This window comes from Leptonychotes weddellii, chromosome 5 (genome assembly GCF_054177405.1).
Source record: "Leptonychotes weddellii isolate Sample4059 chromosome 5, ASM5417740v2, whole genome shotgun sequence".
NCBI lineage: Eukaryota > Metazoa > Chordata > Mammalia > Carnivora > Phocidae > Leptonychotes > Leptonychotes weddellii.
Window position 1 is genome coordinate 140,572,200 of NC_138373.1, and position 15,314 is coordinate 140,587,513.

At 37.3% G+C, this 15,314-nt stretch overlaps 1 protein-coding gene across 1 annotated transcript; it reads right to left on the reverse strand.

The window, feature by feature from the left end:
- Window positions 1-12,439: 12,439 nt before the first annotated feature.
- GARIN6 (golgi associated RAB2 interactor family member 6) lies at window positions 12,440-15,071 on the reverse strand. Its single transcript, XM_081822249.1, has one exon. It carries the CDS (start codon window positions 13,965-13,967, stop codon window positions 13,332-13,334), a length of 636 nt encoding a protein of 211 aa, XP_081678375.1. The 5' UTR covers window positions 13,968-15,071; the 3' UTR covers window positions 12,440-13,331.
- Between the last annotated feature and the right edge of the window lie 243 nt (window positions 15,072-15,314).

The window sequence follows — 15,314 nt, forward strand, 5'->3', positions numbered from 1 at the left end:
TTCTCGCTGATCTTTTGGGGGAGGGGCCTGTTGCCGTGGTTCCCAAATGTCTTTGCCAGAGGCGGAATTGCCCCGCCCTTGCCCGGTCCGTGCTTGGTAATCTGCTCGGGTTTGCTCTCCGGAGCTTTTGTTCCTTGCAAGCTTTCCGTACAGCTTTGGAGGCCGAGAGTGAAAATGGCGGCCTCCCAATCTCTGGCCCGGAGGAGCCGAGAACTCCGGGCCCCACTCCTCAGTGAGCCCCCAGAGAAAAGCTGTCAGTCACTCCTGTCTCCCCAGTCTCCGGCCGCACTCCGTGTTCACCCGGCCTGTGACCGAGCGTTTCTATCTCTGGCACCCGACCCCGTGTGGAGTCTCCAAACCCAGCAGATCCCTGCGGTGTGCTCCCGTGCTGCTCCTCCCAGGGGAGGAAGGGGACTCTCTCCGGATCTGCTGCTTGTTGGGTCCCTGCTGGAGGAGCAGAGCCCCGACTGTGCCGCAGATCATGGTTTATGGCAACTCCGAGCTGAGAGCCCGCACCACGGCTCCGTCTCTGCAGCTGGCTTCCCTGCTCCGATCCCTGGGAGCTCTGCCACACTCAGGCACCCCCGGTCTTTCTGTGACCCCGAGCGTCCTGAGACCACACTGTCCTGCGAGGGTTCCACCCCCAGCTTAGCCACTGGAGCGACATCCCTCAGCGGACCCGACTTCTAAAAGTTCCGATTTTGTGCTCTGCTGCTCTATCACTTGCCAGAAGTGGCCGACAGAGGCCCCTTCCCCCGCCGTCTATCCTCCCAAATATCGCCTGGGATTCACTTCTCCGCACTTCCTACCTTCCACAAAGTGGTCGCTTTTCTGTTCAGAGAGTTGTTGCTATTCTTTTCTTTGATCTCCTGTTGAGTGAATAGGTGTTCAGAATGGTTTGATCCCTATCCAGCTGAATTCCTGAGACCAGACGAGATCCAGGTCTCCTACTCCTCCGCCATCTTACTCTGCCCCTAAAATTATATTTTGATAATTGCTATTAAAAAAGCAGGATGCTGTGAAAATGTGTAGAAAAGGGAACTAATTTTGACTGTGGTATCAAGAAAGTCTACCAAAGGAAGGGAATTAAGTTCACACCTAAAGCACAAATAAGATTAATCCTGATGAAGACAAGAGAAGAGAATGTTGCCACAATTTGTTAGGATTTGGTACAATAGCAAGGAACAGAAAATCCAAGATAGCTTTAAAAGAATTTTATTTCACTCCTACTTGCAACGCTTAGACTACGGCAGTCTAAGGCTGGTAGTACTCACCAGCAAGAGGAATCCAGGAATATTATTCTATTTTATTGTTCCACTGTGTATGTTCTCTAGTTCCAAGGATGCCTCATGGTTCAAGATGATTGATCCAGCTTCAGCCATTTCATTAGCATTCCCATCAGCAGAAAAAGGATGGGGAGGAAGAAGGGCATGTTTCATCACTCTAAGAACACTTCTTATACCCAAAGGGTCTAAGTTAATCATATGCCTACATGTACCTGTAACGAGGGTTGGGAAATGTCTTTATTTAGAGCAGGCATATGCCCAACTAAAAGGGTTTGTTTTTATAACTATAGAAAAAGAGGCCTAGGTGTTCTGATTCTAAAGACAACTGGGAGAGGAGAGAATGTATATTGGGAGACAACAGTCTCTGCTGGAGAAAATTGTATGTGAAGTTCTAGGTAGAAGGAAGCTTGATATATTCCAGGAGAGAGACAGTGTAATGTGTTTAAATGTTACGAGCAAAGGGGAGGAAGAAGGGTGGTGGTGGGAAAAACTAGAGAGGCAGGTAAGGACAAGTCGTATCCTGCCTTTTGGATCATGAAGAATTTTGAATTTTACTTAAAGAATGCTAAAACTTGAATGCTTTTAAGGAAGAGGATAACATGTTCATTTTCTCATATTAAAAATTTTTTCTGGTCACTGTGTGGAGAGTAAGTTAGAGACAACAGTGGCAGTGTATATGAAGTTTAAAATGGTTGTGCTTTTTGGCATACAATTGCATATTTATGAATTTATCCTAATAAAATCATCAGACAAGTACAAAATCTAGAAAGACATGCACTGAATGCTTACAGTGGGAATGAGTTTAGAAAAGCTTCACTTTCTCCTTTAATAACTTTTAATTTTGAATGATTTGTTTTACAATAAGCATGTATTACTTTAAATTTCATTAAAAATCAATAAACCAGTTTCATCTTTTGAAAAACAAAGACAAAACCACTTGGGACTTAGCTACACAGTTGTCCAGATTGCTGACTCCCATTCCAAATGGTCTTCCTTTGTTTGGATCTCCATTTCTAATGGTTGCCAACCTCCTGGAGTCTGCCTTTCTGTGTGGTCCGTTTGTATTGAGAGTCCAATTAGATGGTTGTCCTACTTTTCATTTTGGTTTTTGTGTTTCTGGTAGGAAGAGCAACATTCTTGTCTATTCCATCATCCCATTTCCCCACCCACACATTTCTCTCCTATATTCTGGCTAAGTTCAGTGCCCCAGGTTTCCTCCAGTGACATTTGGACAGGACATGGATAGCCTCTATCTTTGCCTCTTTCTTATAAAGAAATGCTTTAGGGAGTTGACTGGTGAGGTTGTAAAGGGGTTCTGTGGGATCATGAGTGGCCCTTAATCCTTAACTGCATGGACTTTAGAATTTTAGAGTTAAAGAGTAAAGGCTTCAATTATAAACTGTCACAGAAAAAAAAATTTCTTTGTGGATATTCTGAACATTTTGAGTATCTATCGTCAGGAGTTTGGTTCCATGGTGTGGAAGAAAGATTATAGCACCTAGTCAGAAGACTTGGATCATAATTTAGTCTCATTTGTAGGATGATCTTGCAAATTTAATAATTTGCAAGAAGATCAGCTTCTTCACTTGTCAAACAGGAGTAATCCCAACCCTACTTTATTGGGCTGTTCTATGTCTGAAATCATTTTTTTTAACTTTCCATTTATTCACATTTCATAGATTATTACACTTCCTCAAAAACTAATTAATACAAAGTGAGATTGCATTGTCTGACAATTCAAGTATTTTAGTTTTAGAAAACAATTTCCTATGTAAAATAGAAAGCAAACAACTTATCTGGTTGCTAAGAAGTCTTAGATCTGTTATGATCCCCTCTGCGTCAAGCAGAGTGTAGTCCTAATCATGATTGCCTCTGGCCAAGAATGCCCAGGTGCTTAGAGCAGGACTGGACGCGCTCCTCACGGTCCCCTACTGGAACGCCAGTTTCTACTACAGATTCTCACTTTCAGAGTGAGAATGAATACCCAGGAGTTTGAGAATGAGCCATTGGGTTTGCAAAGCCTTCATAACGCACAGTGCTTGCATTCTGACTTTGGAAATCAAAGGACTGACAGATGCTCAAAAGCAGACGTGTCTAACTTCAAAATGAAACCTCAGTGATAATTTGTTCTGCCCTCGGATAGTAAGATGGTTTTTTCTTTTCCTTTCCCCCAGAACAGGTAGATCCTTTCTGGCATGCAGCATATCAAAAATATAATTTAGAACTGAAATAGTAAAGCTATAATCCTTTTCAAGAAAATTCATAAATGGTCAGACTTGTCCTTCCCTGGAAAACACAATTTTAAACTGCCTTAAAAACTGGACACACATTTCTAGCCTGTAATTCTAAAAATGAAAGCAGCACAATGCTCATTTTTTTTGCTTACTGGGGAACGCTGAAAAGGAGAAGGACACACACCAGTTTAAAAAAGGCCACTGGGACACTCAGTATTTGTCAAGATGCAACATTACTGATTTCGGATTAAAGGTTAAAAAACACCTCGCTTCAGGCCACACAGATGATATACTTCATAGATCCTCCAACTAAATACAAAAATTTCCATCATTTTTTTAAGCTATAAAGCACCATTATAGATATTTATTACATTATCATGTTTATGCCATGATGAAAAATATGAGGAGATACCTGGATAGATAGATAGATAGATAGATAGATAGATAGATAGATATAGATGTATCTACATATATATATCACCTCACAAGGAAATCACATTTCTTTAATGCTAGACTGATGTAATTATTTTAGAAGTATTTTTCTTTGAGCTCAAATTTGTCTCCCCATGGTATTTATGATCTTAGGATTTAGTCCTTTGTGACAGTGTAAAACTGGTCCAATCTTTCATCCACATAATTACTGTGTATTAACCAAGAAAGATAATAGGCTCAAACCATGACAATTTCGGTCTATATTCTATGGAAGAATTTCTGGAACTTTAGGAACACAGTTGGGTCTCCAATAAAAAGTTTCAAACACGTTTGGAATAAAGGAAACTCCAAGTTTAAGTGTGTTCATGTGGCTTTCTTTTCATAAATAATTGAAGATTATATTTAGTTTGATAAAAATCTTTCCCAGGCATTTTTAGTTGTAAAGCAGCAAGTGGAAAATTGTTTTTTTACGCAGCTAATTTATATACTGTCTTTAGGGGGCAGTACTAAACCACTGATAAATCTTGTTATTTCTGCTAATGTTCCTAGTAATGGTTAGTATAAAGTAAAACTAAAATAACTATAATGAGATTTGTGATGCAATTATATATACCTCTTAATATTAGTAAAATTTTCTAGGTAGTTAAATGAAAATGATAGTTTGAGATTCATTGATAATTCATTCAATAAATAATTGTTAAATTCTATTATGCATACACATTGTAAGAGATACAAATGTGAATAAGGCAACGTTTGCTTTCAAATAACTTACAATTAACTGCGATAAATAAGTTGTGTTTTGTGTGTGTATGTGTATACAGCTCTTTCAGGATAAAGATAATAATAAAAATACCAGTATGTATTCATTATTTTTTACATGCCAGTCACTGTCACGCAATTAATTTTATCCTCATATAGCCCTAGCAAATAGAATTATTATTTTACCTACTTTTCAGATAAGGAAACTAGGATTAATAAGATTATGTGATTTGCTCAAAGTAACACAGCTTGGAAATGGCAGAGATGCGATTTAAATGTGTATCTATTTAACTTCACAGCTACTTCTCTTTGCCACGATGCCATCTATCATCTCAAGGTATATGTGAAATATCATAATACACAAACCCACACAAAGAGCTATAGACGTTTAGAAGAGAGCCATATCATTTCTGTTTGTGGGAAATCTGGAAAGAAGAAATCTGAACTGTATTTTCAGGAAATCAGTGGGATCATAAGAGAATAATAGCTAAAATGGTAGTTAATCTGTACTGAAATCTTATTATGTGCCAGGCACTTTATATTCATTACCTTATTTAATTATCAGGAAAAAAATTCTGAGGGAGGTTCTACTATATTATTTCCCATTGAGTAGATAAGGCAAGTGAGGCTGACAATGGTTATATTTGTCCAATATGTAATATCTGACAAAAATCATGTTAATAAGTAGGCTAATAAGTAGGCAAGCTTAAACTCTTAACCAGTACAATATGCTGCATGGAGAAGTAAGATGGAAGGCATAAATAAATGCATTGAACATTATTAAGGAAGGGTAAACAATTCCACTTGGTTATAGTCTGGAGGAGTATAGTAGAGGAAGTAAAAGTGTTGACATATAGTTTGACCATAGAACCTTGAGGAATTTGGATATTATTTACTGTACAATGGGAAATAATTTATGAGATTTATGAGCAACGAAGAGACATAAACAGGGTTTTTCTCTGGAGAGAAGAAAGAGGAATTTCCTGTAAGATCGGATCAAATAATTGTAGTACCATTAACATAAGTACAAAAGAACTGATTAATCTGTGAGATGTTGATAATTCTTACCAAGTATGTAATGATTTATGGTGTCATGCCATGTCAACATTGATGGTCAACCAACAACTGATCATGAGTTGGTGAAGGAGATGCATATTTGGTTATTTTATTCTATTTTGTAGACAGCATTGATCATACACATAGATACTCTTGCTAGATTAAAGTTTTAGATGCCCCAAGATTTTCTCACCAGGATGTCTGTAGGATGAAAAATCCCTGTGATAATCATCTGATTTATTACTGATTTGAGAAATGTGTTTTTATGAAAGAATGGGCAGCTATGTACAAAATTACAGACATATTAGTTGTCACAGATAGCAAATTGCTTTCGGGAGTGTCATCATGTAGCAGAAATATATTAACAAATACACTTTTTTTTAATTTAAACTGCAATTATATCAGCTCGGTTATTCAATATATTACCTTTTACAGGATATTGTTTTGAATGAGAAGCCATGTAACAGAGTGGTCAAGGGGGTCAGCTTTAGAGTCAGGCAGTCTGGATTGGAATCCTTTTTCTGCCACTTACCAGCTCTATGACCTTGGTTTTACTTGACCTCTCTGTGCCTTAGTTTGTGTGAATTAAAGTAATGAATAAGAATCCTATGACACTACAGTGTCACATAGTAAATGCTCAATAGATTATAGCTATTATTATTATTGTATCTTACAGGCTGTAACTGCTTATGGGGCTTTTTAAGTTTATGACTTCTCAGTTTTTGAAAATTGATGAAGGGAAATTTAAGATGTGAATGTAGAAAAACAAAGTCTTATATTTTATTTTTTTAAAAGATTTATTTATTTTAGAGATAGAGAGCACGAGCACGGGGACGGGGGAGGAGCAGAAGGAGAGGGAGAGAGAGAATCTTCAGCAGACTCCCCACTGAGCAAGAAGCCTGGAATGGGGCTTGATCCCGTGACCCTGAGATCATGACCTGAGCTGAAATCAAGAGATGAATGCTTAACTGGCTGAGCCACTCAGGCGCCCTAAAGTCTTATATTTTAAAGTCACAATTTTTGGGGAGGTCAAGAGGGTACCATTTATAATTTAATATATAGAGTATTTTTACTAACTTCAATAATCATGATCTATCAGTGTGTGTCTAACACTACCTTCTGAAGACTTTTACCTTTCTTTAAAACAAAAAAAAATCAATTTACTGAGCATTCATCATGCTCTTTGAATATGGAATTTTCATCAGTTTTGGCAAAATTCCTTGCATTTGATTTCCTCCTGTCTCTACATGGACCTCTTAATTTGATCCCCGATTTCTTAACTTTTAATTTCTCCTCATCTTTTGTTCTGTCTTCTGGGAAATTTCCTCAGACTTATTTTCCACCTCTATTGGGTTTTAGGTATTTGTTTTATAGCATTCTGTTCTTGTTTCATGGATGCAAATATCATCTATTTCTTTGTGGATATTATCTATAACTTTTTTCTGTATATTTATTTTGGTCTCTGTTAAAGGCTTCCTTCAAATGTGTGGTGATGCTTGGATTCTTGTTCATATTTACCTAAAACTTTATCTGGGTGGAGATTTTATGAGAGGTGGGCTTTACAGTAAGAGTTAAGGCATAGGCCCCCATAATTTTACTAGGTACTTATAGATCTTTTTTTCTTGGGAGGTCAATTTCTGCAGAGGGGAATATATTCTCATCTCCTACCTGGGGGATATAAACCTAGCTGCCATGTTCTCTAGGGCAAATGTGGGCAGGCACTGGGGCGGGTTGGGAATCTACAACTACCAGATATCAATTAATTTCTATAATCCCTTTGTTTCAATCCCACCAGAAAATAAACCTCCCATTTTTTGTCAGAGGTGAAGGTTTAGTTTCTTGGGTAGTTGAGAACATGGGCCTAAGGGTCTAACTCTTCCAAATATAGTTTCTATCCTGTTGCAGCTCCACCTGCACATATATCTTCATGGGTAGTCAGTCTCTATGATTCTTAAGGCCTTTTGATGGTGCTGAGTCATAAAGAGACATGCTGCTTATTCTTCCCCCTTATAGACATTTTGTTTTCAGTTTTCTCAAGTTTGCTAGATCAGGCAATACCTACCCGTTTGTTTATCAGTATCTTAAAATTTTCTTTCATATGCTAATCTGTTTATCCATTTGTTTACCATTATCTTAAAATTTTCTTGTTGTTGCTCGTCTGTTAACCTCTCTTCTGTTGTCCTTGTCCTTATGCACGTTAGACCATTTTTACAAATCCGTTTTCATTTTAATGGGATTTGGCAAGTAGCAAAAGTAAATATGCAGGTTCAACATGGAAGTCCCATTGTTAATCTTAAAAGTATTACCCCTGTTACACGTATAAGTATAATATAAAATTTTATGAAGTTCATTTTTTTGAAAAGGAGACATTGTGAAAAAATGTGCTTTTTAGCAATTCCTATTTCAATAAAGTATTTTCTTGCTATTCCTCTGACTGCATTTAGAAATGATAAGATTTCTCTAATTTGTTGCTACTGAGATATTTTCTTAGGTCATTTTCATGTCTATTTTTCATTATGAACTTTGTATCCTAATAGTCTTTCTCACCCAGTTTTTTCACTTTCAATTTTTTTAAACATTCAACTTAAATTGAATTATACAAGTTTTTTGTCTTAGTCCCATGCCACAGCCACAGAACTAGGGTGAATATTAAGCTGATTTTGCTTGCTAACATACAGTGTAAGAAAATAATATAATTTAATTGATGTTAAGATATCTGAATAACATTGATATAATATATTGGTATAATATAAATTTAATTTCAGAGAACTTCATCTACAATAAATTTGTCACCAGGAGAAGTGGAAGAAGAAGAAGATGATGAAAACACTTGTGGGCCTTCAGGACTCTGGGAAGCATTAACTCCTTGTAATGGATGTAGGAACCTTGGCTTCCCCATTCTTGCACAGGTAACAGTTTGCTTTTCTTAAAATACAATAAAACATAAAAATACTTGCCTATGTTTTTAAGGAAATATTTTTTCTCTCTTCCTGAAAATCCAATTAATATCTTACTCATTTTGTAATTTTTCTTCAGTTAAAGGTCAGTAAAATGTTCATCTAACTTGCTGTACATGTGTGTATATGCAAACATATACTTTACATCATTTTATATAGTTGTGTTATTTTGATCATAATGCTAGTTCCTGAAAAATTGAGTTGGTTTTGAGATTTTTAATATTTATGATCTAGAAATAGTTCATTTAAAGAGTGCTCTTTCAAATTAAATTACAATTTATAATAAAATAATAGAAAATGATTTACAAGGAAACACACAAGGGCTCCTTAAAAGCATTGTCACTGATTTTTTTTTTATTTTTTAGCACAATGGAACATTGTAGAATAATGTTCACCATTGAAAATTATGTAGGACAATCCAAAAATGAGACCAAAACTCTAAAATATTGACTATAGTTTTGAAACCATCTCATTATTTGTTAAGTCAATTTTATTCTATTGCATTACCTTCAAATTGCTGTTGTGTATTTTGGACGACAAGCTTATGGAGGAGTTTCAGAAATAAGTAAAATTATCCAGAGCTAGGAAATTTGAAGCCAAAATGAAAATATGAAAAAAACACTTAATACAAAAAACAATGTAATGGCAAAGATATGTATGTGTAACTACTTAGTGGAAAAATAGTCTTGGACAGAAAATAATTTGCGGTAATTGTCTAGAATAGTGTTAGGGCGCCTGGGTGGCTCAGTTGGTTAAGCGACTGCCTTCGGCTCAGGTCATGATCCTGGAGTCCCTGGATCGAGTCCCGCATCGGGCTCCCTGCTCAGCAGGGAGTCTGCTTCTCCCTCTGACCCTCCCCCATCTCGTGCGCTCTCTCTCTGTCTCATTCTCTCTCAAATAAATAAATAAAAAATCTTAAAAAAAAAAATAGAATAGTGTTACATCTCAAAAATATTATTTTCTGTTTTGCCTCAAGTATGAAGCAATTATGTCTAAGAAAAAAATCACATTTTTAATGTCTTATGTCACAAGCTAGTCATAGCCACTCAAATTCCAATATTAATTTATTGTAGAGAAAATCAAACCAGCATATAGTACTTAAAAAATCTCTTCACCTTAACATGAACTATTTTTAGGACTTTAAGACACTATCCTAATCATTACAGAATTGTTATCAATATATACTGGACCATGAGTTCCATAAAGGTAGAGACTATATATTATATTACATCTATTTCTAAGACCAATGTAGTTCCTCGTATATTGTCAGTAGTAAGTAGTAGTTGAGTGGAACAATGAACAAATGTGTATATTTGGCTGTTTCGTTTCCTCACTTAAAGAGTTTTACCTCATATCTGTAAGGAAATAGAAACGAATGAAAGAAACATAGATTTTATTTTATTACTATAACCTCATCTGCTCAACAATTTACTAGTAATTGAATGCTGTTATCTATTTTGCTTTTATCTATTTTACTTGTTTCATAAGATAAAGTCTTAGGGCTCTTAGCCATCAATAATATATGACTATAATTTGCTTCTCTATCACCTTCCTAAACATTTATTTTTTTCATTTTATTAGGCTTGGTAGTAGGCTTGGTAGTAACTTGATTTTGGTTTATAATTTTTTAATACTAGATATTTTTCTTTGGTCATTTTCCTGTGAAGATTGGCACGTAATAATATTTTAGTAGTTACATTTACCACAAAATGTTTCCCAGTCTGCAGCTTTCCCCCTTAATTTGTATATGTGAGTGTATTTTCTGTAGTTTTTTAAACTATCAATTTCTTTAAACTTCACCTTTTTTTTGTTTGTTTAATTCACCTCATCTAGAGATAATTCCCATTTCTCTCATTATATTGCATCCTGTTTGGCTTGGATTTTCCTCTGAATCTCTTATTTCTGTTGTCCTGTTTTTAAAACTACATGACTCAATTTTGATATTTTACATATAATGCAGGAGAAATCATGATTGCATTAATTGGCTGACATGATTGCCTGCTGTTAAAAATTTATATTTTATAAAAGTATCCTTATTGGGATTTTAATTGTTACTGCATTACATCTATAAATTTACTTGAGATGTAGTATCCTTTTTTTTTTTTTTACTCTATTTAATGTAATGAATGAAGAGTAGAATTCTTTTATTAATATTCTTATCTGGACTTCTACTAATATTTTCAATTTGCTGATGGACTCTCCTTTAACATATGTCTGTGTATCTAGAATAAAATTTAATACATTTGTTGTGACATTGGAGACATCATATCAAGTGTAAATTTGTCCTACAACTTGCAATAGCTTTGAACTCAGGACTTTCTGGGCCAGCTTCAAAATAAAAGTTTTCTTAAAATTTCATGAATAACAGGATTTTATTTTGAAGTTTTTTTTTTTAGACCTGAAATAAAAATCATTAAGCCAACCACTGTGTATATAAGGTCTCATGAACAACCACTACCTTACAGTTTGGTATAGGAGCCTTTGGGATCAGTGGAATTAGAATAGTGCTATGCAAATTTCTGTATACTCAGATTTGTTGGATTCAAATAAAATACATTTATTTCACATTTATAACCCTTAATTTAATTGGAATCAGCACACATGTATCAAATATCTTCTATATTCAAAGCATAGTGCTAGGCTTCAGAAACATGAGGATTATGGAAATGCAGACTTAATTAAAACTATGTGATGTATTACTTTTAGAATCTTAGATTTTTTACTTGCAAAATTAGAACACTGGTTGATCCTGTAGATCTTACACTTCTTCTAAGATTAGCTAATCTCTAGTTTTTGTCTAGATTTTGAATTGATCCTATATTCAAGTTTTAGCCAATTGTTCTGTTTTTCTAGTTTTAATATGCATTTTATTCTTCCATTGTGATGAGATGTTATTTAGAATTCTAAATTTTCACAAAGAAATTTAGAATTTAAATAACATCAGAGAATTAAAATTAAGATTTATAGAATATGTTGGGTACTTTAGTATAATTCCAAAGCAGTTAAATAATATTTAAGTTGGGTAAAAAACAAGAACAGAGAGACTGGGGAAATGAAGCCCTTTCTAGAAAGTATAATTAGTTTTTCAACATTCCTGACAATAATATTTTTATAATAAATAATTTTTAGCATTTGCTTCTGTCCCTGGTTATATATTTTGGGGATTTTAGAATTTTTTTTGGTTAATACATGTAGATGAAAAATGGATGAGGGTCTTCGAGAGTAATCTTTAGCATTTTATTCTGTCATCTGTGCATTGAATCACAAATATCAAGTTAAGGGAAAGTTAAAGATAGGTCAGAGCCTGATCAGAAATTGCCATTTGTTTTTATCGCTACCCTTCCCTGTTAATAGAGCATATGTTATTAGAGCAGAGAATTTGAGTCGAATTGTATTAGGGTGGATGATATTGCTTTCCTCCACAGTCCTATACGAGATACCCACCTCTGCACCATGTGCAGTACAGGGCTCTGAAACTCTTTCCTAAAAAGTCAGTCCTGCTGGGTGGAGACCTCTGGCTTCCGTCCTGGTCACTCATGTAGGCTTCACTCTGCAAGGTTGTAATGAGGGGTCCCAATACTGAGCTGTTAGCTGTTTTTGCAGTGGGCTTGCCAGTAGTTTCTGCTCTTGGAATCACCATATTTATGCTGCCCTCTGGGAAGAGGCCAGTAACTCCTACTGATGTGCTGGAAATAACCTCTGAGTAGAAGAAGGGCTTGCAGCCCTTGCTAACAACAATGTAAGACATGTCGAATGCTCCCACTATGGCCATTCTAGCTGTGCTTCTTCTGGATCTGTGAAGGCTGCTCCTGTCACCATCCCTGCCCTTTTATCTGATACTGTAGGCTTTGTGACTGCAGAAGTGTGTGAACTCTTGAAAGCACTATGTGTGGGGGGCATGATGAATTCATTCCTCCCTAGCATAACCATAAGAGGTGGCCCCAAACAATTCAGGGTTCATGTGAAGACTCCTGATGTCAACTTGATCTTGATCCCTTCCAAAGAAATGAATGACACTTGCCTATGGGAGAGACAAACAAGTGAAATAAGGTGAGACCTTTTATTCATATAGCTAAGCAATAAGAGCTTATAATAATTTTGAGTTCTCAAGTCCAATCTCCCATTTGTTGCAGGAATCCTCCTCTTCAGTATCTGCTAGAACATTATTGTAATTCACCAGCAAATATCCTCATATACTTTTTTTTATACACTTACGTTAGTATTTCTGCTGGCTAAGTGGCATGCACTTTAATATTCTGGTAGCTACTAACAGTGCTCACAAGCACAGCCCTCTGCCAACGATCTATACAAAATCAGTACATGGTGATCATGGGGAGACGTGGGGGGAGGAAGTGTCAGGATGCCACAGATCGCAATACAATATTGGACATGAAAATAAGAGTTGCTGACAGCTGAGGAAGCTCTGAAATACAGCATTGGGGAACACTTTGGAACACCTAGAACCTCCCCAGTGTGACATGACCTCCAAATGGAGGCTCTTTTGGCCTTGAACCCATTCAAATGTAATGAATTTTCTAGGTGAGCCTTGGTACCAAAGGCTCTGCAGGACTTTTAGCTGTTCTCCCACAGCACCCTGGCCCCATCTTTTAGTCTCTGTGAAGACTTACCGCTGGGCTCTTGTCCTCCTCTTCAAACCCACTTATGTCCAGTGTGTCTCCAACTGGGATGGCCTGGGAACCACTGTAAGCCTCTACTGGTGGTCTCAAAATGTAAACAAGGTTTTCCCAATAAACAAAAAGATCTTTTGTATTAGAAGGGGGACACAGCTGAAGGTAAAAAGAGCGGCCAGTGGCAAGCTTCAGGCGGAGCTGTTGTTTTTTACCATTATGGATGGATATTGTTACAAACTTCAAGGGAAACAGTCTGGTTAGCTCTAAGATCTGTGTAGACTTGTAATTTTTTCCCTGGGTGGCAGGGCCATATCTGTTATAGTCATCACAGATAGCAGCTGGTCGGGCCAGCAGCATGACATCAGGTAGTGTGAGGTGGGGGCTAGTGCGAACGATGCCCACGGTCACCATTCGGGCACGGTTGTGCACGTCAAGCACTTCTCCTTTTTTACTGACCTGTATAAAGTCACTCTCAAACATTGGGGCATACTTGAATATAGTATACTCCCCCTTATACAGTTGTTGCTGCAGTTTCCCCATGGAGGTATTAAACATACCCATTGCAGGGCTGCTTTCCGCTGTGTAAAGTGGTAACTTATATTGGTTGTTCATGGCTATCTTTTATCAGGACTCCTAGGGGTCCTCCACACTTTACCACACTTTACAGGGTGTCCTATTTCCCTGGTTTCTCTAGCAGGTGGGTTAGCAGTGGTCTTTTGCAGGCTTTTTTTTTTTTTTTGATCTCTGAGCAACTGAGAACAGGGTGGGGGTACTGATTACCAATTGCTCAGTGCTAGAGACAATTGCACCTGCACCAGACTGTGCTCTGCCTAGAGCATGGAGATATCGGGGTGCACAATGTTAGGGACCCAGTAGATGACAGGGTGCTCAGATGTTGAGTGCAGAAATCGGGGCCCCAGTAGATGTTACCATGTGCAGATGTTGAGGACCAGAGGTCAGGGCCCCAATAGATGTCAAGGTGCATAGATGTTGGGGCCCCAGTAGATGTCAGGGTGCACAAATGTGGAGGCCCACAGAGGTCGGGCCCCAGTAGATGTTATGGTATGCAGATGTGGAGGAGCGAGAGATCCGGGCCTCAGTAGATGTCAGGGAGTGCAGATGTTGAGGTGCTCAGATGTTGGGGTCCCAATAGATGTCAGAGTGTGCAGATGTTGAGGCGTGTAGCTGTTGGTGTTCACTTGGAGTGGGGAGGGGCCTCCTCTTGAATCTGACACATTGGTTCACAGTAGCCTCTGTTCTTTTGGCTTCCACAACCTCACTGCCAATTGTATTCGTACTGCTCCTCTCCTCCCAAACTGAAGCCTCCCCCTAGGCTTAAACCACCCCACAGGACCCCTTTTATCTTCTCCTACCCATTGTGACCTGTGCCCACCACACACTTTGTTGCCCAACAGCCCCTCCCTCAGAGCAGGGACACTGTCCTCTCCACCTCACCCCACCCATCCTTACTATGCCACCCTGCCTGCCATAGCTCAGCACAACCCCCTGCCCCAAGGACCCATTGAAGGATCTTAATACATACTTGCAAATTGCTTTCAAAAAGGTTTAGGCAAAATTTCTGTTAGGTATGAGTTTAAAATATACACACTCTCTTATCCAGTACTTTTAGTTGTAGCCAATTAGAAGTAATTGTAGACAATTTATCTTGAAGAGAGAATTGGACAGGTTGGTAAATAGGTTAGTACAGTGTGTTTATTAAGCTTTATTGTAGCAAAAAAAGATAATAAATAAGATTAATATCTTACAATCAGGGTTTGGTTAAATAAATTATGGAACATTCTATGATACAATACTCTGCAGTCATAAAAATCATTATGTAGTTCCCTATTTGACATGAAAAGATATTCCTGATTTTTTTTCTTAAAGATAAAGAGCAAAGCAAAAAGATTTCAAACAAGTGTTATACGTGTGGTCCAATTTATATAAGATCATCTGTGT

What these genes read in the sequence shown, in the direction of transcription:
- GARIN6 (XM_081822249.1), bottom strand. Translation starts at nt 13,967, where the DNA reads ATGAACAACCAATATAAGTTACCACTTTACACAGCGGAAAGCAGCCCT.